General features: G+C 43.0%; 1 protein-coding gene across 1 annotated transcript in view; it reads right to left on the bottom strand.

Moving 5' to 3' along the window:
* Positions 1-23,364, bottom strand: part of LOC126252149 (uncharacterized) — a 169,979-nt gene that overhangs the window by 37,243 nt on the left and 109,372 nt on the right. The window contains exon 5 of the mRNA XM_049953017.1: positions 7,574-7,724. Within this exon, the coding sequence (XP_049808974.1) occupies positions 7,574-7,724 (151 nt within the window). The remainder of the gene's footprint in view (positions 1-7,573; positions 7,725-23,364) is intronic.

The following is a 23,364-nucleotide window of genomic DNA, read 5'->3' on the forward strand; positions in this document are numbered from 1 at the left end:
TAAACTGCAAAGTCTCCTACTATAGAGAATCGCACTGAACACTGACAGTTAACGCTTGCGAGCGATTAGAGGGCAATGACGTACGCGCTATTCCAGTCAAATTAAATGTACCATGCCAATTAACTTAGCTAGGGAATAACTAGGAGTCCTGGCTTCATCGAAGATGTAGGAAATGTATCCGACTGGTGTTTAACAGGAGCTCGTGCCAACAGCAGCCACTGCTGCCGACGACGAAAGGTAAACACACGTGTTCGCGCTATGCCAGCAAGTGACATTCAATTGACACTCAGAACTGTGGTCATCTCCGTCGCTCCTGATGTTTCTACATTCGACCATTATCTGTAGTTAAACATATTCACGATTGTTCGGCTCAACTAAAGCAGAAACGCGAGATATCCGATCTAACGAAAACAATTGATCAGCCACTGTAGAGCGATTTATACTCTTAAGTTATGGAATTATTTTAACGGTGTACGCCTTTTTCATTAGTCTTTAACGAACCCATTCAATTTTCGGTATTTTCATTGTGCATTTTAGCGTAGTTGACATCTCTGACCCCAATTGCATTTAATTTGTTTGTATTTTTGCATGGTCATCAACCATCTTACGATTAAAAAACCTTATAATAGTTAGGAATTTCGCTTCACAGTTGTGGACACCCAGTATCAACATTTTACCATCCTGTATGTAATTTTGCTAACATCGCTATATCATGAAGTCATACTTAGAGTAAAAATAAACCTTAATTACGAAAATCTATGATTTTCATTTTTGCTGCATGTAGTTACGCCTGAACTTGTACACTAATTTCTGTTAGCTACAACGTTTCCTTTACAGGGAGTGTAGTGGAACCGACACTGACATCACTGTCTGATTACATCACTGTCTGTACTGCTGCACTCTTCTGAACTCTGTATGCGTGAGATGGTATCTTCCTATCTTGAAGGCCGTAGGTTCAACACCAAATTCCTAAAACATTCACGGAGCGTCCTTGCCCGACTGTGGTTGGAAAACAGATCAGAACCAGTCTCACACAAGTTAGATGTGCTACAATCACGCGATTGTGAGAAAATATTTGGACTTGGTTCTTTAGATTTGTTTGGCTTTCAAATTCAGGACAATGTGTTTTCAGTGACTGCATTCAATGCCAAATGCAGTGTAGCTAGCTTCCTGAAAGAATTCCCTGAACTCCTTTCAGAAGGTTTAGGTAAGGCCAACAATTTTGTGACACATATTACTATGCTCAACCGAAATTTTGACGGGCCGGACTTGTTCCCGTTGGATTACGGGACAAAGTGGCTGCTGCACTTAAGGATCTGCAAGACAGCAGAGCTATTGCGTCCATACAAATTAGTCAGTAGGCAAGTCCACTGGTTTTGCTCCCCAAACCGTCCGGTGGCTTTCGCCCTTGTGCTGACTTTTAGTCTACAGTCACCCCACAAACTGTAATTGATATTTATCCATTGCCACACCCAGAGAATCTCATGGACAGATTAGGCGCTGGTCGCTACTGTTCAAAAATTGATTTGCACGACGCATATCTTCAAATACTACTAGATGAAGGATCTCAAACCGTGTGTGTGTGAGCACTCATTTGGGCTTGTTTAGATACACTATTGGCCATTAAAATTGCTACACCCAGAAGAAATGCAGATGATAAACGGGTGTTCATTGGACAAATATATTATACTAGAACTGACATGTGATTACATTTTCACGCAATTTGGGTGCACAGATCCTGAGAAATCAGTACCCAGAACAACCACATCTGGCCGTAATAACGGCCTTGATACGCCTGGGCATTAAGTCAGGTACAGCTGCCCATGCAGCTTCAACACGATACCACAGTTCATCAAGAGTAGTGACTGGCGTATTGTGACGAGCCAGTTGCTCGGCCACCATTGACCAGACGTTTTCAGTTGGTGAGAGATCTGGAGAATGTGCTGGCCAGGCAGCAGTGTAACGTTTTCTGTATACAGAAAGGCCCGTACAGGACCTGCAACATGCAGCCGTGCATTATCCTCCTGAAATGTAGGGTTTCGCAGGTATCGAATGAAGGGTAGAGCGACGGGTCGTAACACGTCTGAAATGGAACGTGCATTGTTCAAAGTGCCGTCATTGCTAACAAGAGGTTACCGAGACGTGTAACCAATGGCACCCCATACCATCACGCCGGGTAATACGCCAGTATGGCGATGACGAATACACGCTTAAAAAAAAAATGGTTCAAATGGCTCTGAGCAGTATGGGACTCAACTGCTGTGGTCATAAGTCCCCTAGAACTTAGAACTACTTAAACCTAACTAACCTAAGGACATCACACACATCCATGCCCGAGGCAGGATTCGAACCTGCGACCGTAGCGGTCGTGCGGTTCCAGACTGTAGCGCCTTTAACCGCTCGGCCACTCCGGCCGGCAATACACGCTTCCACTGGGCGTTCACCACGATGTCGCCAAACACGGATGCGACTATCATGATGCTGTAAACAGAACTTGAATTTATCCGAAAAAATTACGTTTTGAAATTCGTGCACCCAGGTTCGTCGTTGAGTACAACATCGCAGGCGCTCCTGTCTGTGATGCAGCGTCATGTGTAACCGCAGCCATGGTCTCCGAGCTGATAGTCCATGCCGCTGCAAACGTCGTCGAACTCTTCGTGCAGACATTGTTGTTGTCTTGCAAACGTCCCCGTCTGTTGACTCAGGGATCGAGACGTGGCTGCACGATCCGTTACCGCCATGCGGATAAGATGCCTGTCATCTCGACTGCTAGTGATACGAGGCCGTTGGGATCCAGCACGGCGTTCCGTATTACCCTCCTGAACCCACCGATTCCATATTCTGCTAACAGTCATTGGATCTCGACCAACGCGAGCAGCAATGTCGCGATACGATAAACCACGATCGCGATAGGCTACAATCCGACCTTTATCGAAGTCGGAAACGTGATGGTACGCATCCTTACACGATGCATCACAACAACTTTCCTCCAGGCAACGCCGGTCAACTGCTGTTTGTGTATGAGAAATCGGTTGGAAACTTTCCTCATGCCAGCAGGTTGTAGGTGTCGCCACTGGCGCCAACCTTCTGTGAATGCTCAGAATAGCTAATCATTTGCATATCACAGCATCTTCTTCCTGTCGGTTAAATTTCGCGTCTGTAGCACGTCATCTTCGTGGTGTAGCAATTTTAATGGTCAGTAGTGTACGTAAAATTGTGTAAAATGTGGAAAAAAATAAGAAAAATGTAAACAACAAGTAATATTGTGGAAAATATGAAATAATGAGAGTATTTTTAGCTATCTGCCTGGGTGTGGCCTCTACTAGTGTTTCGAATGAGGAAAATGATGAAATACAGAAATTGTTATTATGTTATTAACAAACAGTCATAGTTTACAACCCAAGTGATGTGGCTTGACGAAAGAACATTAATTTGCTATTAACAAACAGACAGAGCCTACAACCTCTCTCTATCCTACAGCTTGAGAGTGAACTCCACCTATTCAAGTGTCCCGGTTATAATGAGAAACATTGTGGAAAAATACGTGAGATTGTGATATATGGAGAAAAATAAAACGAATTTTGAAATTTGTAGGAAATATGGAGGAATGAAAGTATTTAGATATCTGCCAGGGTGTGGTCCCCCTCGAACGAATTATTATTAACTTCTCATGGTTGGGATTCACAGCCATAAAATATTTCTTAAAACACATCATAGTAGCCGTTGACTGTATAAAATATTTATTATTACGATTGCAATTTGGGCCTTATGGCCATTTTCAAATAACACTGCAAAAGTTACCTAAACACAAAAAATACAAAAGTGAAGCACAGGGTGTATATACAAAATTAAGCAAACATTTCATTAAGATAGTAGCGCAATTATAAAAATTGTTGAAAAATGTACATCATTTGCATTCAGTCAGAATATAAGACTGTCTGATATGAGTACATGTCGTCGTCAAAATGCAGCCATTTGACTGTGAGAGTCCCACAAGATCCGATGAGTACGACACTTATTACATCATAATATGTTGTTAAATATGTACTGAACTGTTACCATCTTTCTAATAGTCTATCACACATACAAGGTCAGGTGCACTGACAACGTGTGGAGCTATGTCCGTTGGCGCGTAAATACATTTACTGAAGATACTGCCTGTGCACGTAGCAAAGATAGTGCACATCAAGGATACAACTTATCAGCTTTATATCGTAAAGTCTTTTCATCTGTCGACATCATACAGCTTTTTAAATAGTGCTATGATTGTAGGGGCAGTAGTATAGGATGGGAATATTTATTTATAACCTAACAGAGGATAATAGATGTGTTATCGGTTAATAAGCTCTCACATTGACTTAAGTGCTCGTAAATGAGATGAAGATAGAGCTCTGATATATAATACTTTGTTTATGTTTACATTTTATTCTATCTCACCATCTATGGCCGTCCTATCGCCCTCACTCCCACCCTTAAGTACCTTGGCGTCACCCTCGACCATCGCCTCTCCTGGACCCCCCATCTCCGGACAATCCAAGCCAAGGCACGCTCCCGACTCCGTCTCCTCAAGCTCCTTTCCTGCCGTACGTGGGGTCTGGACCCCTCCACCACCCTCCACACCTATAAATCCCTCATCCGCCCTATCCTTTGTTACGCCCATCCGGCATGGATCTCCGCCCCCCCGCCATGCTCTCCGCCTCGCCTATCGCATCCATCTCCCCTCCCCCACGCGGATCCTGTACGATCTCATTCTCTTCCCCCACCTCCTTCTTTTCCTTGAAAGGATCCTGTACACCTCCCGCAAACTCGATCCTCCTCACCCGTTTGTCTCACCCATCCTCTCCCACCCCCCCTCACTGCCGCACCTGTATTCCTATGTCCCACCCAGTCTCCATCTCTCCACCCTCCTTACCCTCTCCCAAGGTGGCTTCCGCCAGCTCCCCCTCCCTGATGATATCCTCCTCCTCTCCATCTACCCCTCCTATCAACTTTGATCCTCCCCCCCCACTTCCTGTGTCTTTTCCTTTGGGCACCCTCCCTCCCTTCTCTTTCCTTTTTCCCCATCCCCATCCCTCCACCCCTCTTCCCCCGGGCTTCCCCTTCCACCCTCCCCCTCACTCCCCTGCCCCTGGCATCTCTGCTCTCCCCTCTCGCTCTCCCACTTCCCTTCCTCCTCCTCCTCTTTTGGCAGGTCCCCGGACTCGCCCACGCTCAGTGAACATTCGCGCGCCAGAGATCATCGCCATCAGTGTCTCGTGTGTGTGCCTTCGTTTTGTGTTTAGTGTTCTTTCGCCGTCACGCCACCACTGTTCACGTGTGCCGTCGCAGTCATCCGTGTTATGTGTGCCGTGTCAACAAGTGTTAGTGTTTTTTCTTCTCCAGCGTGAATGGCTTCATGCTTATTGTTTTTTGTATCTACATTTTTTGCCCGCCATTTTCATTGTATTGTCTGTGCCACCTATATGTCATATTATTGTACCACTCAAGGCTGAAGAGCAGCGTAATATGCTGCTGCCAGCCCGCCTTGTATGAGGTGATTAAAATTACAATAAAGAAAAAAAATGTTTACATTTTACGAATATGAATGGCGTAAAACGTTCGCCAGCAAACCAATGTGCAGCACCACAAATTGGAACAACCCATCACAATGCCTCCGCACAGATACAGGATGCATCCTTCAACCAGGTACTATTATAGCAAACACGACTAAGTAACTATGTGTACTATTCCATCATAATTGGTTAAAATGTTTTCGATAAGTGTCTAAAATAGCTGTACAGTTCTGTGAATGACTGTTGAAGTAGACTGATACAATAACTTACATTCTTCGGACATAATGAAATGTCGAGACTACATTTCATTTATAAAATATACAAAAATAAAATATATTGGAGTATGATTTTCTTCCCTCGTTACAGACCATAAACATTTCTTTACAGTAAAATACGCCACGATTACTGATAAAATTTGTTCCTTATGATTTAAGACATGACTGGTCAGATACATCGCATAAAAATTGGCGATCTTAAAATACATAAAATAAAATAGATACACTGCAAGTGGTGGCGGGTATGACGTTACACAGTTAGAAATATAATTTTGAAGTATCCACGTAATTTTTTTAACCTCGTTTATACGCTTGTCTATAAAAAATGTCAGGGTGGGATTATGTTAATGAAATGTTTGCTTAATTATGTATGCAGGGTGTTACAAAAAGGTACGGCCAAACTTTCAGGAAACATTCCTCACACACAAATAAAGAAAAGGTGTTATGTGGACATGTGTCCGGAAATGCTTAATTTCCATGTTAGAGCTCATTTTAGTTTCGTCCACCTACGCTCAATGGAACACGTTATCATGATTTCATACGGGATACTCTACCTGTGCTGCTAGAACATGTGCCTTTACAAGTACGACACAACATGTGGTTCATTCACGATGGAGCTCCTCCACATTTCAGTCGAAGTGTTCGTACGCTTCTCAACAACAGATTCGGTGACCGATGGATTGGTAGAGGCGGACCAATTCCATGGCCTCCACGCTCTCCTGACCTCAACCCTCTTGACTTTCATTTATGGGGGCATTTGAAAGCTCTTGTCTACGCAACCGCGGTACCAAATGTAGAGACTCTTCGTGCTCGTATTGTGGACGGCTGTGATACAATACGCCATTCTCCAGGGCTGCATCAGCGCATCAGGGATTCCATGCGACGGAGGGTGGATGCATGTATCCTCGCTAGCGGAGGACGTTTTGAACATTTCCTGTAGCAAAGTGTTTGAAGTCACGCTGGTACGTTCTGTTGCTGTATGTTTCCATTCCATGATTAATGTGATTTGAAGAGAAGTAATAAAATGAGCATCTACATGGAAAGTAAGCGTTTCCGGACACATGTCCACGTAACATATTTTCTTTCTTTGTGTGTGAGGAATGTTTCCTGAAAGTTTGGCCGTACCTTTTTGTAACACCCTGTATAAGCCCTGTGCTTCACTTTCGTATTTTTTGTGTTTAGGTAACTTTTGCAGTGTTACTTGAAAAAGGCCATAAGGCCGAAATTGCAATCGTAATAATAAATATTTTGTACAATCAACGGCGACTATGATATCTTTTAAGAAAAGAATTATTATTAAATTGTTATTAAGAAACAGAGCTCGAGTGACACGGCTCAACGTAGTTTGATGTAAACAGATAGACACATCCTAATCCTCTCCCTGAGATGTACAGCTGCAGAGTTAAGTCCACCAGCCAAAGTGCCCTCATTACAAAAGAGAAAAATTGTGGGGAAATATGAAAAATAGAATCGGCAAGAATGGAGGAATGCACCCAGTCAGCCCTCGATGGCGACTGGAGTCGGACAGTGGACTTATGGACCGCCGGCCAGCGTGGCCGAGCGGTTCTAGACGCTTCAGTCTGGAACCGCGCGACCGCTACGGTCGCAGATTCGAATCCTGCCTCGGGCATGGATGTGTGTGATGTCCTTAGGTTAGTTAGGTTTAAGTAGTTCTAAGTTCTAGGGGACTGATGACCACAGCAGTTAAGTCCCATAGTGCTCAGAGCCATTTTTGAACTTACGCACCTGGCGCCGGTTCCTGGTCGGGCTGGTCGAGCACCTGCAGGCCGTGCAGCCTGTCGTGGAAGTCCCGCAGCAGCGGCAGGGCGCGCGTCAGGTACAGCAGGTACTGCAGCGTCCGCGACGACTGCTGCAGCCGCGGGCACAGCGCCCTCACCTGCGCACAGGCCACCCACGGCTGAGGCACCGGCGACTCGCCCAACACCGGCTGACCGCTGCTCACGGCGTCATCAGAGAGGCAGCTCAGACCCGACCCACTCGTGCAAAAATGACTGTGACCAAGCACCCGAAACCAGTTGCAGGTTGCCTATCTATCTGCTTCCAGGGCCAACCAATGTCTGACCTTCCACTATCCCGTATAATTATTGATTGCATCAAAAAATTTAAAATGTTGTCATAAGGAGGTATAATTTTACTTTTAAAAGCTTAACACAATAAGTATTGAAGTTGAAAACTGGGTATACACTGATGACCCGAAACCTTATGACCTGCTTAATAGCTTGTTTGTCCGTCTTTGAAACGAAATACACTCCTGGAAATGGAAAAAAGAACACATTGACACCGGTGTGTCAGACCCACCATACTTGCTCCGGACACTGCGAGAGGGCTGTACAAGCAATGATCACACGCACGGCACAGCGGACACACCAGGAACCGCGGTGTTGGCCGTCGAATGGCGCTAGCTGCGCAGCATTTGTGCACCGCCGCCGTCAGTGTCAGCCAGTTTGCCGTGGCATACGGAGCTCCATCGCAGTCTTTAACACTGGTAGCATGCCACGACAGCGTGGACGTGAACCGTATGTGCAGTTGACGGACTTTGAGCGAGGGCGTATAGTGGGCATGCGGGAGGCCGGGTGGACGTACCGCCGAATTGCTCAACACGTGGGGCGTAAGGTCTCCACAGTACATCGATGTTGTCGCCAGTGGTCGGCGGAAGGTGCACGTGCCCGTCGACCTGGTACCGGACCGCAGCGACGCACGGATGCACGCCAAGACCGTAGGATCCTACGCAGTGCCGTAGGGGACCGCACCGCCACTTCCCAGCAAATTAGGGACACTGTTGCTCCTGGGGTATCGGCGAGGACCATTCGCAACCGTCTCCATGAAGCTGGGCTACGGTCCCGCACACCGTTAGGCCGTCTTCCGCTCACGCCCCAACATCGTGCAGCCCGCCTCCAGTGGTGTCGCGACAGGCGTGAATGGAGGGACGAATGGAGACGTGTCGTCTTCAGCGATGAGAGTCGCTTCTGCCTTGGTGCCGATGATGGTCGTATGCGTGTTTGGCGCCGTGCAGGTGAGCGCCACAATCAGGACTGCATACGACCGAGGCACACAGGGCCAACACCCGGCATCATGGTGTGGGGAGCGATCTCCTACACTGGCCGTACACCACTGGTGATCGTCGAGGGGACACTGAATAGTGCACGGTACATCCAAACCGTATCGAACCCATCGTTCTACCATTCCTAGACCGGCAAGGGAACTTGCTGTTCCAACAGGACAATGCACGTCCGCATGTATCCCGTGCCACCCAACGTGCTCTAGAAGGTGTAAGTCAACTACCCTGGCCAGCAAGATCTCCGGATCTGTCCCCCATTGAGCATGTTTGGGACTGGACGAAGCGTCGTCTCACGCGGTCTGCACGTCCAGCACGAACGCTGGTCCAACTGAGGCGCCAGGTGGAAATGGCATGGCAAGCCGTTCCACAGGACTACATCCAGCATCTCTACGATCGTCTCCATGGGAGAATAGCAGCATGCATTGCTGCGAAAGGTGGATATACACTGTACTAGTGCCGACATTGTGCATGCTCTGTTGCCTGTGTCTATGTGCCTGTGGTTCTGTCAGTGTGATCATGTGATGTATCTGACCCCAGGAATGTGTCAATAAAGTTTCCCCTTCCTGGGACAATGAATTCACGGTGTTCTTATTTCAATTTCCAGGAGTGTACATCACTGATTCTGCGTGTCAGGGATCTCACAGTTTGTTGGTAGGTTCGTGGAGATATGTGGCATTAGATATCTAAAGACAGGTCATGTAATTCGCGTAAACAACGGACCACTGACTTGCGTATGCGGTGATAGCACGCGATATCGAGGCAGATGGGTTACTTGGGATTTACATTAGGCGAACTTGGTTGCACAGACATTAACGCGAGTTCACTAAATGTTCTTCAAACCGCTGTAGCAATGTTCTGGCTTCGAGACACGGACAATTACACTGCTGAAAGACGACGTCGCCGTCGGGGAAGATGTGAAGCATGAAGGGATGCAGCTGGTTCGAACCTGTCAGTGTGTCTTCGATTACTACCACAGGTCAGTGGAAGCGCAGAAGAATGTCTCCCACAGCATAATACTGCTCTCACCAGCCTGCATCCGTGGCGCGCTGCACGTTTTGAGCCGCCGTTCATCTTGATTCTTGCATGTATGAACACGACCATCCACCTCGTGTAGCAAAAACGTGATTTATCCGAAGAGCCGAAACCTTCCCATTAATCGACTGCCGAATGCCGATGGTCCCGTGAGTAGGTGGTCTAGGGTGGCGCCAGTCCATTTTGTTTTTCTTAGTGCAGGTTGCCTACATCAAGGCAGGTATACACTAAGGGGCAAACCTATTGTTCTCCTTTGACTGACAGGTACTTAACCTATTGTTCTGCTAAAAGGATCCTTCCTTTTGTTTCACACTCACTTAATCTATTATCCCCCCCCACCCCCTCGCAATCCCCTCCTCCCTCAGGAAACCGCCAACCCACCCCTCCCCCTCTCTGCTACAGGTACACTTTCAGGTCTGAGTTATTGGCATAGCCCCTGTCACTCTTTATCAGTTTGATTGACTACTTAATTAAATTGATCAATTAATTAAACTCTCCCCCTCTGGTAAACGACCCTATCCTCCCACCCTCCCTCCCGAAAACTGGCGGGAAAAAGACTCAGTTGATCGCTCATTTGGAGGAAAATCGATTTGGGTGTATGGAATATTGTTTGAACAATTTCTACAATCTGTGGAACATTGTTTATTTCAACAATTTAAGGGATTCAAGGCTGTGTATGGAATATATGGAAATTGGTGGCTCTTTGGTGGAGAGGAAGAATCTCATAACAGGAAATTCAAGGGTATATTGTTTATTTACAAAAAATTCTGTTTGTGGAGGTTGGATTTCTCTTGCTCACCAATCTCTGCTGTTTGGAAGCATGTAGGTCTTGTAAGAAGTAATTACATGGGGCAACATGTTGCATAACCTAATGTTCGGCACTGTACTCTGGGTGTCTTAACCTCATGTTCAGCCCTTTGTCAGCACTTAATCTATTGTTCTGTTAAGTGGTTTTCCATGTCACTCCCATTTCCTTAAACTATTGTACCGCCTTTGATACCAAATTAAGTAATTAATTATATCCTCCCCCCATTTTCTGGTACTCTTTCAGAATTTCACATGTTTTGAATGCCATTTCTGGCACATTCTTAACACCCACATTCTTAAACTATTGTACTATGTTTTACAGAAAAATTATGCAAATTAACTTATTGTTCTACACTTAACCTGCTGTTCTGCTCCATGTAATCCACTCACGAACACCCTCCCCTTAACTATTGTACCGCTAACACCACTTCGATATAAAAAATTATGCAAATTAATTAAATCGTTATTCTTCACATGTATGGGGTAGTTTTCTTAACTTGAGGCATCATGTTGGTCAGTGAAATCGATGGAATATAGTTTAAACAAAAGGTCGCTAGTAAAAAACACATCCCGCTACGGGTCGCCTGACGCCGCTGACTCTGCACATGTCCCCGGAGTCCAGGTGCACCGGCGGCCCCCACGAACTGATGTCATGGCCGTCAGCTGCCAAGCGATGCACACGTGTCCGTTCGGGTCCCTCAAGCATAAGGTGGTGGCATCCCTTTCATACTTGACACCTTAGAAATTCCTGAGACTGCTCATGATTCAATTCGAAAATTGTTTAAATTTGCTGAAATTTCTTTAAATTTATTATCTACCTACAGCATTAATGGCTTAGTGTGGTATTACCGCAACAAGAGCCTGTGATATCAGTGCTTGTTGAGGTGTCGGTGTTCAATTAGCGAGATGTTGGTGCAGACAGGGGGAATTTTAATAGCTGTATTACATGCACTCATTCAGCTGAGGAGTGCATCCACAGCTCACTGCATGAAGAATGGAAGACAGCATTAATACTAGAACATATGATGAGAAAGAATACATTCCTGCAAATAAATGCTTTGCATTAAAGATGCATTACACAACGCTTGGAAACATCTGTCGCTGCTGTAACTGTCTGTCATTTCTAAAACCTACGTATAAGGTCCCACCACACAAGGGAAAATGGCCTCTGATCCACCAGATCAAAGAAATGGACTAGTTTGCGAGTTCACCACTAGAGTGCGGAGTGATAGGTCCCATGATCATGAAGTATAGTCCATAGGAGCACATCACAATGATGACATCATGTGTTTTTCTCAGCTCCACGTGTGCCCCAGCCTCCTCATCTCGCTGGCGGTCTGTAGGGGAAAAATTGGTCACGAAAGAATTGGTCCTGTTCTGGGTGCTGGAGAGAGGAAGGAGTGTACTTTATTTATTTTTGGAACAGAGTATGTAGCGACGGATTTCACCTAGTTTATTTATTACGCTGATACAAAACACTCACCATCACGTGCATGGGGTCACAATATACAGTTTACAGACCTGGAAACTACTCGGAAATAATTCAGTACAGTGATGTACAGAGACGCAGACAACTTGTAGATTACCCAAATAATCCAGTACGCAGCATACAGACTTGCAAACTACTTCTAGATCACCGAAGTAATGCATGAAAACACGCTCACAATGCTTGAACACCCCCCAAAATAATTCAGTGCACAAACACTCAGTGCACGTAAAAAACGCAACTTATCAGCGACTCGAACTCTGATTCTATTGGATGGAGAGACTAAATGCACCCCCGAACACATGGAAACTGTCCAGATGTGGGAGAGGAAGGTTAGGTTAGTTTACCTTATTTATTTTGCTCAGGAAACTGACGCAAATATCCATCCTAATTACGTAATTAATCACAAAGATCGGGCATAATTACAAAGCTATATGCATAGCGCTGCACAAGGATGGCCTAAAATTGCAGTATAGCGTGAAAACTGACCATACCATACAACTGGTGTTATCCTGCTGGAAAAAAATTTCTCAAAACCACTCCAAACTTATACAAATATCTATCCTAATTAGGTAATTATTCACAAAGATCGAACCTAATTACACAACTATATGCATAGCGCTTCATAAGGATGAGAATACGCTGTGAAGATACCATAAAACTGGTGTTATCCTGCTGGGAAAAAAATTTCGCAATACTACCCGAAGCCATCGACAGAAATGCTCAAACTCTACCCTACACCTACAAGCTAGGGGGGAAAAGGCAGGGGCGTAAGGTACAATCTTTATCCTTTTTGGTGGGACATACGTTCAAGTGACTAGATGCTGGTGTTGGACTGAGAGGAGTTTAAAAAAAGTGTATTACCTGCAAGCATATAGCATCCATCCCTGTTTGACATCAGACTTCGCTACACACACCTACTAAAAAATAATCCTACAGCCCAGCTAACCGAAGACAATACACGCTGTCTCAGCTGATGGAAAAAATGCGTCACAGCTATAATTACACTTCGAAATTGTCACGAAAAAACCAGCAATCGTACTGAACGGGTCATAATGCATCACATGTGTTGGAGAAAATCGTCGTCCTAACAGACTACAGTTGAACGTGCGTTCTACTCCATGTACAATCACAAACTACAGGATGGAGCTACTCAGCCGACAGCTGTGCTGGCTGCCACCCACACTGATACGATCGCGCTTCGCCAACACTATAGCAGGTACAATTAACTAGGAGATAAAAGGGAGGCTTTCTCCAAATGCATCTCGATCGTCTAATGTATAGCGGCGCAGCCACCCTTAATGGCTAGGAGGCGCCGCTGTCACAGTCTAGACAGGTCCCCAACGCCTCTCGTTCTGAGATGGAAAACACTTTTGTTTAACATCACGGAGGACGCTCCAGCTGGGCCTAGACGAGAGCCTCAGTATCGTAGCGAACTCACCCGCCGTTCTGCGCTCAATTATTTAACGTCAAATCGACTCCTATAATAAAGCAACTATTAACAAAACATTCGCAATGATAATGAATGTTCCATTTCCATGAAAATAGACGAAGTCTTATTTTCATTTAGTTTTATGAGGAAATCGGTATAGTTTTTTACATTCGACTGCACTCACATCTCATTATTTTGTGACGTCCAGCGAAGTGTACCGCCACCGATCACAAATGATCAGCAGAGACATACCCACGCTGCGTAAAATCAGGAAAAAAACTTCGACTGTTTTGATGCGAAAACTACCAATCACCGCAGAATGTCCTCGTTATTTCGAAATTAAATTGATCATTAGAGTCACTTTGACCAGGTAGGTCAAATGGGAACACGATGTTCTTTTTCGAAGAACACTATTGAGAAATGACATCTAGAGGCTGACTACAGACTGATTATACAGCCCACAACAAACATTTCGCGCAATGACCATACTATTAAAAACTTCAAATGAATCCTGGTTGTTTGTGAATAAGGTAAGGCCGTAGCACTGAGGAGCGGTGGTGAGTGTAGTGTGCAATGTATGGTCATGCTTTAGTTATCACTACTAAAGGGGGATAATGACTGCGCAATTCTGCTTGTTCAACAACAGAGCTGTAGCCACACATTAGAAAAAATATTCCATAACTCTTACTTCCTTAATATGTTACGATAACTATCCTTGAGAACTACGGATTCAAGGGAAAAGAGAATATTACTGTTTACAATGTGTTTGATCTGGTAAAATCAATAAATGCGTATAACGTGCTCTTGGATATTTATATGAAACTGATAGTCATCGCCACGTGAACGCTTTTGATTATTACATGTTCCCTACACAACTTGTGCCATTATTACATGATACATATTTTATTTGCCAAAAGACTTATTTCCAAAGTTTGAGCCACGCTTTAAGCACAATGACTCGATACAGCGATACCACACTGATGAGTCACCATCAATTATAATTTGTTGTATTGGTTGTACAGCTGAAAAAATCAATAACAATAATGTATGTTCTGTAGCCAAGTAAGATGCTATTATATTTTTAATGACCTATTTCTTTACTTCATGATGGCGAGCGTAGACATATAATATTTAAAGATATGGCGTACACAGAAGATGCAATAATGATAGAGACATTCTGAGCAAACATTGCATCACCAAAGTCTTTCCAGTATGTGAAGTGTGCTAAGACACGGAAGATCCGTTTTGGTACTGAACAGTTTTTTAACCACATGCTATGTCTGTGGTTTCCTTCAAGCACAGGGGATATAATTTTACACATCTTTGATACATGTCTTTGGAAGCGGACACGGTCACGCGCCACCTCTTCCCAAAAACCTATATTTGCAGCAGGATAGGCGAAATCCTATGCAATCAATAAATATATTTTGTTACCTTCCACCTTAAACTTCACATCCTTAATAGCATTCACCTTCAGCAAAACTAATGTCATTTGACAGATGTACAGCCATTATATACATAATGCAAGAGGGGACAGGGGTTTTGTAAATACCAACAACAAAGACTTATTTTGACTAATTTTTTTTCCTTGGTTTATGCAGTTCACACAAATACAATATAGTTCTTGCGGTAAAATATAGTTTTTGAGGTATAAATTAGTATTATTACCACTACAACAGTACAACTGGTAGAAATTTTTTTCTTATATATCTACCAGCGTCATACCCGAGCTTAAGATCTTGTGGAGAAGCTGAGAAAATCCTGGCCATGCGTAAAATACCTAAGTGGGTCGAAGGTCATTCGTCTATGAGCCTGTGGCGGCATAGAAGACAGTAATAGGAAAGGTGAAGTTTTAAATTTCAAGTTTAAGAAATCGTTCAAGCAGGGGGATCGTACAAATATACCGTCGTTTGACTATCGCACAGGTTGCCGTATGGAAGACACTTAAACAGGCATCCATGGCGTAGATAAACAGCTGAAAAAATTGAAACAAATATGTCGCCATGTCCGGATACCAGTTCGCTTTTACAGACAGTACTCTGCTACAGTGGGCCCCTTTTAGCTTGCATTTATCACGAATCTCTCGCCCAGCGAAAAGTCCCTGAGTGGCTGAAAAACAAAGCCTAGATTACTCTTGTGTACAAGGAAGATATAAGAACTGACCCGCATGTTACAGACCAATATCCTTGACTTCGGTCTGCTGCAGAATTCTTTAACACATTATCAGTTCGAAAATGTTAAATTTCCTCGAGACCGAAAAACTTAGGTCCACAAATCACTACGATTTTGGAAACGATCGCTCGTGCGAAATTCGTCTTGCCCTTCTCTCACACGATATCCTACAAACCATGGATGGAGAGCAACAGGCACATTACTCATTCCTCTATTTCTGAAAGAGTTTCACACGGTGTCCCAATGTACGAGTACGGTCTGCATCTGTGGGGCGGTTTATGTGCCGTGCAACCACTCACTGGAACCGGCGGGCGCTAGCCTAGTTAATAATATTTAAAAGACGGTACTATGTACAAAATATTCGTCATAATCTATAATAGATGTTAATGATGACAGTTAATTGTGAAAAATATTCCAAAGTGTCTTCTTACTTACATGCACTACCGGCCATTCAAATTGCTACATCACGAAGATGACGTGATACAGACGCGAAATTTAACCGACAGGAAGAACACGCTGTGATATGCAAATGATTAGCTTTTCAGAGCATTCACACAAGGTTGGCGCCGGTGGCGACACCTACAACGTATTGACATCAGGAAAATTTCCAACCGATTTCTCATACACAAACAGCAGTTGACCGGCGTTGCCTGGTGAAACGTTCTTGAGATGCCTCGTGTAAGGAGGAAAAATGCGTACCATCACGTTTCCGACTTTCATAAATGTCGGATTGTAGCCTATCGCGATTGCGGTTTAACGTATCGGGACATTGCTGCTCGCGTTGGTCGAGATCCAATGACTGTTAGCAGAATATGGAATCGGTGTGTTCAGGAGGGTAATACGGAACGCCGTGCTGGATCCCAACGGCCTCGTATCACTAGCAGTCGAGATGACAGGCATCTTATCCGCATGGCTGTAACGGATCTTGCAGCGACGTCTCGATCGCTGAGTCAACATATGGGGACGTTTGCAAGACAACAACCATCTGCACGAACAGTTCGACGACGTTTCCAACAGGATGGGCTATCAGCTCGGAGACCATGGCTGCGGTTACCCTTGACGCTGCATCACACACAGGAGCGTCTGCGATGGTGTACTCAACGACGAACCTGGGTGCACGAATGGCAAGAACGTCATTTTTTCGGATGAATCCAGGTTCTGTTTACAGCATCATGATGGTCGCATCCGTGATTGTCGACACCGCGGAGAACGCACGTTGGAAGCGTGTATTCGTCGTCGCCATACTGGCGTTATCACCCAGCATGATGGTATGGGATGCCATTGGTTACACGTCTCGGTCACCTCTTGTTCGCATTGACGGCACTTTGAACAGTGGACGTTACATTTCAGATGTGTTACGACCCGTGGCTCTAACCTTCATTCGATCCCTGCGAAACCCTACATTTCAGCAGGATAATGCACGCCCGCATGTTGCAGGTACTGTACGGGCCTTTCTGGATACAGAAAATGTTCGACTGCTGCCCTGACCAGCACATTCTCTAGATCTCTCACCAACTGAAAACGTCTGTTCAATGGTGGCCGAGCAACTGGCTCGTCACAATACGCCAGTCACTACTCTTGATGAACTGTGGTATCGTGTTGAAGCTGCATTGGCAGCTGTACCTGTACACGCCACCCAAGCTCTGATTGACTCAATGCCCAGGCGTATTAGGGCCGTTATTACGGCCAGAGGTGGTTGTTCTGGGTACTGATTTCTCAGGATCTATGCATCCAAATTGCGTGAAAATGTAATCACATGTCAGTTCTAGTATAATATATTTGTCCAATGAATACCCGTTTATCATCTGCATTTCTTCTTCATGTAGCAATTTTAATGGCCAGTAGTGTATTCTTACATGTTTCTCCAATTACTTATAACAATCCAGTGAGCATAATACTAAAAAAATTTGCGAATAGTTCGTGGAGACATTAAAATTATCGATAGATATTGCAATACAATTTTCAGACACTTCAACAGATTTTTGAAATTTGTTGTGATCGTATGTGCATAAGGGAAGTAACGGAAATAGAACAGAAAACAACAGAAGGTTGTAAAAAGAGACCAAAGTTGAATGTTTATTGATTCATTTATACTGGCAAGATTTACATCTAACCAGGCATTCTACACATTTTACATGAGATTCACTAGGACACATAGGCTGTAAACTTCTTAAATATGGTCTGCTAAAGCGATGATGTTCCTAAAAGCTGGTTGGGTGGTTCATATGAGAGGAGCGGACCAAACAGCGAGGCCATCGGTCCCATCGAACTGGGGAAGGGAGTCGGCCGTGCCCTTTCAAAGGAACCATCACGGTATTTGCCTGAAGTGATTTATGGCAATCACGGCAAACCTGAATCAGGATGGCCGGACGGAGGTTTGAACCATCGTCGCCCTGAATCCGAGTCCAGTGTGCTAACCACTACGCGACCTCGCTCAGTCTAAGTGCTGGACTGAGTAAATTGTCATCCCTATCTTCAAAAAAGGAAAGCTGGGTAATTGTGATAGCTATCTACATACAAGCTTATTCAGTTTGGCATATCAATTGTTTACCAACATCATCATAACTAAATTGTACACACACGATAAACCCTTCATGGGTCAATAGTAAAATGGCTCTCGAAAAGAAAATCGTGGTCTGGTCGCTATTTTTCACTGAAGTTGCTTATAGAAGAACGTAGAATTTAATCTAGAAACACTTATTGCTTTCATCGACTACAAAAAAATTATTACAGCTTCTGGCAGATAATCATGTTTCCCAGCAAATTTTCGCTAATATAGCCAAAATTTTCAGAATAAATTTAACTTTTGTCAAGAAAGAATTACCAGAGTGGGGCAAAATCCATGCTGGAGTACGACAAGGGTGCGCCCCTTCGCCATTCTGGTTTATTATTATTTTATGTGAATAAAATTATTCAGGAATGGAGACAAAAAATAGACAGATTCATTCAAATCAACAGAAACACAAAGCTAGATGCTTTACCTTTCGCATATGATCCAGCTCTCTAACATTCTGCGTGGTGTCTTTTGTTCTAAGTCATGTCTCCCTACCACTTTCGCGCAACGACGCTCTGAGCGTGTTTTTTATGGAATTGACTGGTTTGAACCTGGGACCTGTTGCTGGTAAGAAGACGCCAGACCACACATGTCATGTAGAGTTCAGAAGAGTTCAGTGAGACTAGCGATGATATAACCAAATACTTAATGATTTCAGCGTCAGCTCCACTGCACTCCCTGGAAAAGAATCTTAATACTAACTAAATTTAGTGGAAGGGGTTCAAGGCTTCCCTATTTTTAGTTAGCTGGTAAAATAACGTCGAAAAAGCAGTTAAGTTTACCATTGGAAATTTTATTCTACTCACAAAACATCGTTTATAAATTGCACTATTGATCAAAGGAAATGTTTTAATACAGGATGGTAAAAACCAACTGCGTTCAACAAAAATGTGAACGAATATTCCCTGAATGGTTTTCCAAGTTCTACAATGGATTGAAAGATGACCTATGCCATATCACATCTATAATCTAGGTTTCAATTAAGTTTCACAAAAGAGAAAACTATCAAATGGTCTACCCTCAATTATCTTTAATTACTTATCTAACTTGTCATAAATTACAGTGGCTGATGTGGCTTCTTAATAATTATATAACGGAAAAATCATCGCGTTTCAGATTTTTACTTCAAGTGGCAAATGTGAACACCATGAGCTTTAATTGACGATCGACACTAGTATTACGCAAAAAGGGGGAGTAACAGATGAGACTTCTGCAGTTCTGAGTGAAGCTTTATGCGCTGTTATGCGGCATCGCGTGCGTTCATTACCTTGTCGGTGTTCGTCAGGGGGCGGTAGGCAGCACAGCTCCGCTCACCTCGCCGTCTCGGAAGCGACTCTCTCCTAACTTCTCCTTATTACAATTTACCGAAGTTGGTTTAAAAAAACTATCTGGCTGTGTTTTCGTCTGACCAATCAGGGTCTCAATGTTAACCTTAAGTTCCGCCTACAAAAATTCTGTCTATCCAATGAGAACGTTATACTTTTCGTGGTGGGGCAATGTTTTTAAAGTTTGCAACGTAACAGAGACGCGAAAAAGTCTCACGCTAAAACTTGAAGCTGGTGTGGTCGTTTTAGTGTTATCGTAAGATCTATATTGTTCTTCTGGAGGGCTCTGTCTTTTAACATGGGCTGGGGGGAGGTCCTGACGTAACAGAGACGTGAAAAAGTCTCACACTAAAACTTGCGGCTGGGGTAGCCCTTTTTATGTTATCATAAGATCTATACTGTTCTTCAGGAGAGCTCTAGCTTTTAACATGGGCTGGGGGGTGGTCCTAGCGGTTAGCTGGCGACGTGGGTGTCCGTCCCTTATCGTAGGGCCTTCCAGCTTAACACGGTTCTGCTCTCGGCTTCTGTTCTCATTTCTCCCCTCGGAACTGCGTCTGTCTCACGGTGGGAAGATATGACATGCATTTAGGCATTTTTGTGTTAGTTTGTGGTATTCCATTTGCTCACTCGTTACTCGTATTACTTTGCTTAATTTAATGTCACGATTTATTCGGAGCTATGTGACATACTACTGGATTTGCTTATCATGTCAGGGTTTTCATGGAAGGTGTTGGATTTGCCTGACACCTTACGTATCACCACCCTTCGAAGTTAATTTTTGCACTGAAGTTAGGCAATGATTTAATCGTTGTCTAAATCAGTCAAAAATTATTCCTATATCTAAATTTTGTTGCCTACTGTTCAGCCACGTTATTCTGGTTCTATGCTAGTTTGTATTACTAATTTATATTTTTATATTCTTCCACATTATTCTCAAAAATATGTTTATATTGACAAGAGAAGAATATTTTTATGCTATTATAATTATTATTTTTTAAATTATTTTCTTTCTTTATTTAAGTGTGAAGTTTGTTTTTTAAGAAGTTTGTTATCGAAAGTGAGGAGTCTTTCACATCGATTTTCTTAGAAATATTTTTTTTTATAAATGTAGTAATTAAGTAAAATCTATTCCTAACACATTTTCTAAATATCATGTACAAGTAAAATGTTTTTGTTTCTAGACACCCATTTCAACATTGTTACACTAACAAATAAGAATTATTTCCAAGAATTGTTTCGACAAAGAAATATACATACACAAGTATTGAGATATTATCCTAACAAATGGTACAAATGTTAAAAAAAGGGGAAACATCCAACAAGATAATTTTTTATTCTTTGTTTTTATAAGGAGAAAATAAGTAAAATATAGTTATTCTTTTATTTTTATGAGGAGAAAATAAGTGGCATATAGTTTTAGTGTTTATTATGCCTTACTTTTGTTCTTTATATACTATCCATTTCAGAACTAATGACTTATTTTTATCGATAGTCTATTTTTTACTTAAGTCCATAGTCAATGAGTGTTATTTTGTAGTTTATTAGCTGTCTGGTGTGCTTAACTTATTTAGTTTTTCACACGTTTCTTTTGCACAATTCCTACATCACATAATTTGATTTCACACATTCACACAATCCTATGAATGTTTAAGCATGAGGTTGGCGAATGTTTTTACACGAAGGTGATGGACTTGAGCGAGATGGATGTGGGCAAGTATTTGATGTACAGCTTTGTTCGTCATTCCTTGTTGGCTTTGCAAGTGTGTGTTGCTGTTGTGGAGGTCCCATAATGGAATGGAGCTGTGAGTGCAGAATCTCGTGGTTTACTGGCTTTGTATGCGTGAAAGTCATCGTTATATGTCGCTGAAAGTGGTCGTTTTTTGTAGAAATACTTCGCAGACGACTAGTTTACAATAGGATAGGGATTTGGGAAGGTATGTCGTCTATTCTTCACCCATCTTCTTTCTTGGTCTCAATCTTGCGAATCTTCAACTTCTGTTCTTCCTGCTTTTTCTCTGCTTCTTACTTGATTCTTGGTTCTTCTCTGGGCAGGATATGGAAATATTTATTGATAACTAGTCACTTTCAAGTTCTCCTCTCAGTAACAGTTTGATAAATTGTTTGGGCGTGTCATTTTTACTTTGTGGAAGTTTTCTTCAGTTTCGTGCATCAGCATGCTGTTTTATAGCAGTATTGTGACTTTTACACATTTTTTTTTGCCAGTGGTGGCTTGCCCAAGCCGTCTTCTCGTCGGGCCGTTTTATGCTCGCTCCGCTGAGTCGGGGCGTCCCAAGACCCTCTTGGCTTTCCGTGTTCTGTCACAGCAGAGTTTCACTTAGCAGGCAGATTTACTGCCCACTTCTGCTACAAGAGCCCTCTGTTGAACTCACTGTCCTTTCCCATCTCTCGACGCTTCTGCCTTGTAGGAATCGTGTCTTGCTAATTGCGTCCTTTTCTTTCTTGATACTTCTTGCGTTGCAACTTGTGGGTCGTTGCATCTAGTCTTTGCTGAGAGTTTTTACAATGGTTCTTACAAAAAGTTTTACTTATAATCATCTAACATATGTCTAGTACCTACATTGTTTTACGCCTTCTCAAAAAGCTTTACAAATTTCGGCGCCCTTTCTATGTTACAATTCTAAGATATTTTGAGTCTTAACTTCTACAAGAATCCTCAAATTCGTTTTTTTTATTTTTGTGTAGTGTCGTGGTGTATAGCATTTTAGTATTTCATGCTGTTAGACTATCTACGCTTTATCCCTTCACCTTAATCTATGCTACTATTGGTGTTATTTTTGTTTTTGATCTTATTGAAACTACTTTCTTTTTCCCACCCTCCTCTCTCTTCATTCTTCTTTCTCCTGACGATCTTATCTGCAACATAAACTTGAAATATTTTGCTAATTATTTACTTGAACTTCTTGCAATTTTTCGTCGATTTCTTTATGGACTTCTAACATGAGTTGAGGCGATTCCCCCTTTTGTGCATACCATTCTAATTCTTCATCCTCTTTATCTCGCATCATTCTTAATTGTTTGTTTATAACTGGTATTTCTTCTAATTTTAGCTTTTGCACAAAGAGAAGTGTGACATTCCCGAATGTTACGCTACCTTTCCCCATATCTATTATCGCTCGTCTCTCATTTAAAAAATCTGCACCTATAATCAAATCTACAGTTAGTTTAGGTATAATCATGAAGTTGGCTTGTAGTACCTTCAATGTTCTGTATGCAATTTGCAGTATGGATCTCAACGCCAAAAGAACTTAAACTAAGGCCCTCTGAGGATAATACCCAGTGAAAAATAAGATATCTTGCAAAAATAAAATTCTGACAACATGTTGATACATTCACGCTGTGAACTACCCTCTCTAGAAGAAAGAGCTTAGCTAAAAAAGTCACCAGGTATACAAAAATAATGGCAGCCATTAATAATGTAATGAAACCTTTCCTAGTCCAGAAATACACCATAATACGCCTCTGTAAGACATTATCAAGACCCGGGTTGTGCTACGGCAGCAAAGCCTGGGCAATAAAGGCGAAAGATACTGAGAGACTAACAGCCTGTGAAATTCTTGAGATGAACAGCCGGCTACACCAGATGTGATCACAAAAGAGCTGAAGATGTAGTCAATGAACTTAAAATGTAA

This window comes from Schistocerca nitens, chromosome 4, assembly GCF_023898315.1.
Source record: "Schistocerca nitens isolate TAMUIC-IGC-003100 chromosome 4, iqSchNite1.1, whole genome shotgun sequence".
Taxonomy (NCBI): domain Eukaryota; kingdom Metazoa; phylum Arthropoda; class Insecta; order Orthoptera; family Acrididae; genus Schistocerca; species Schistocerca nitens.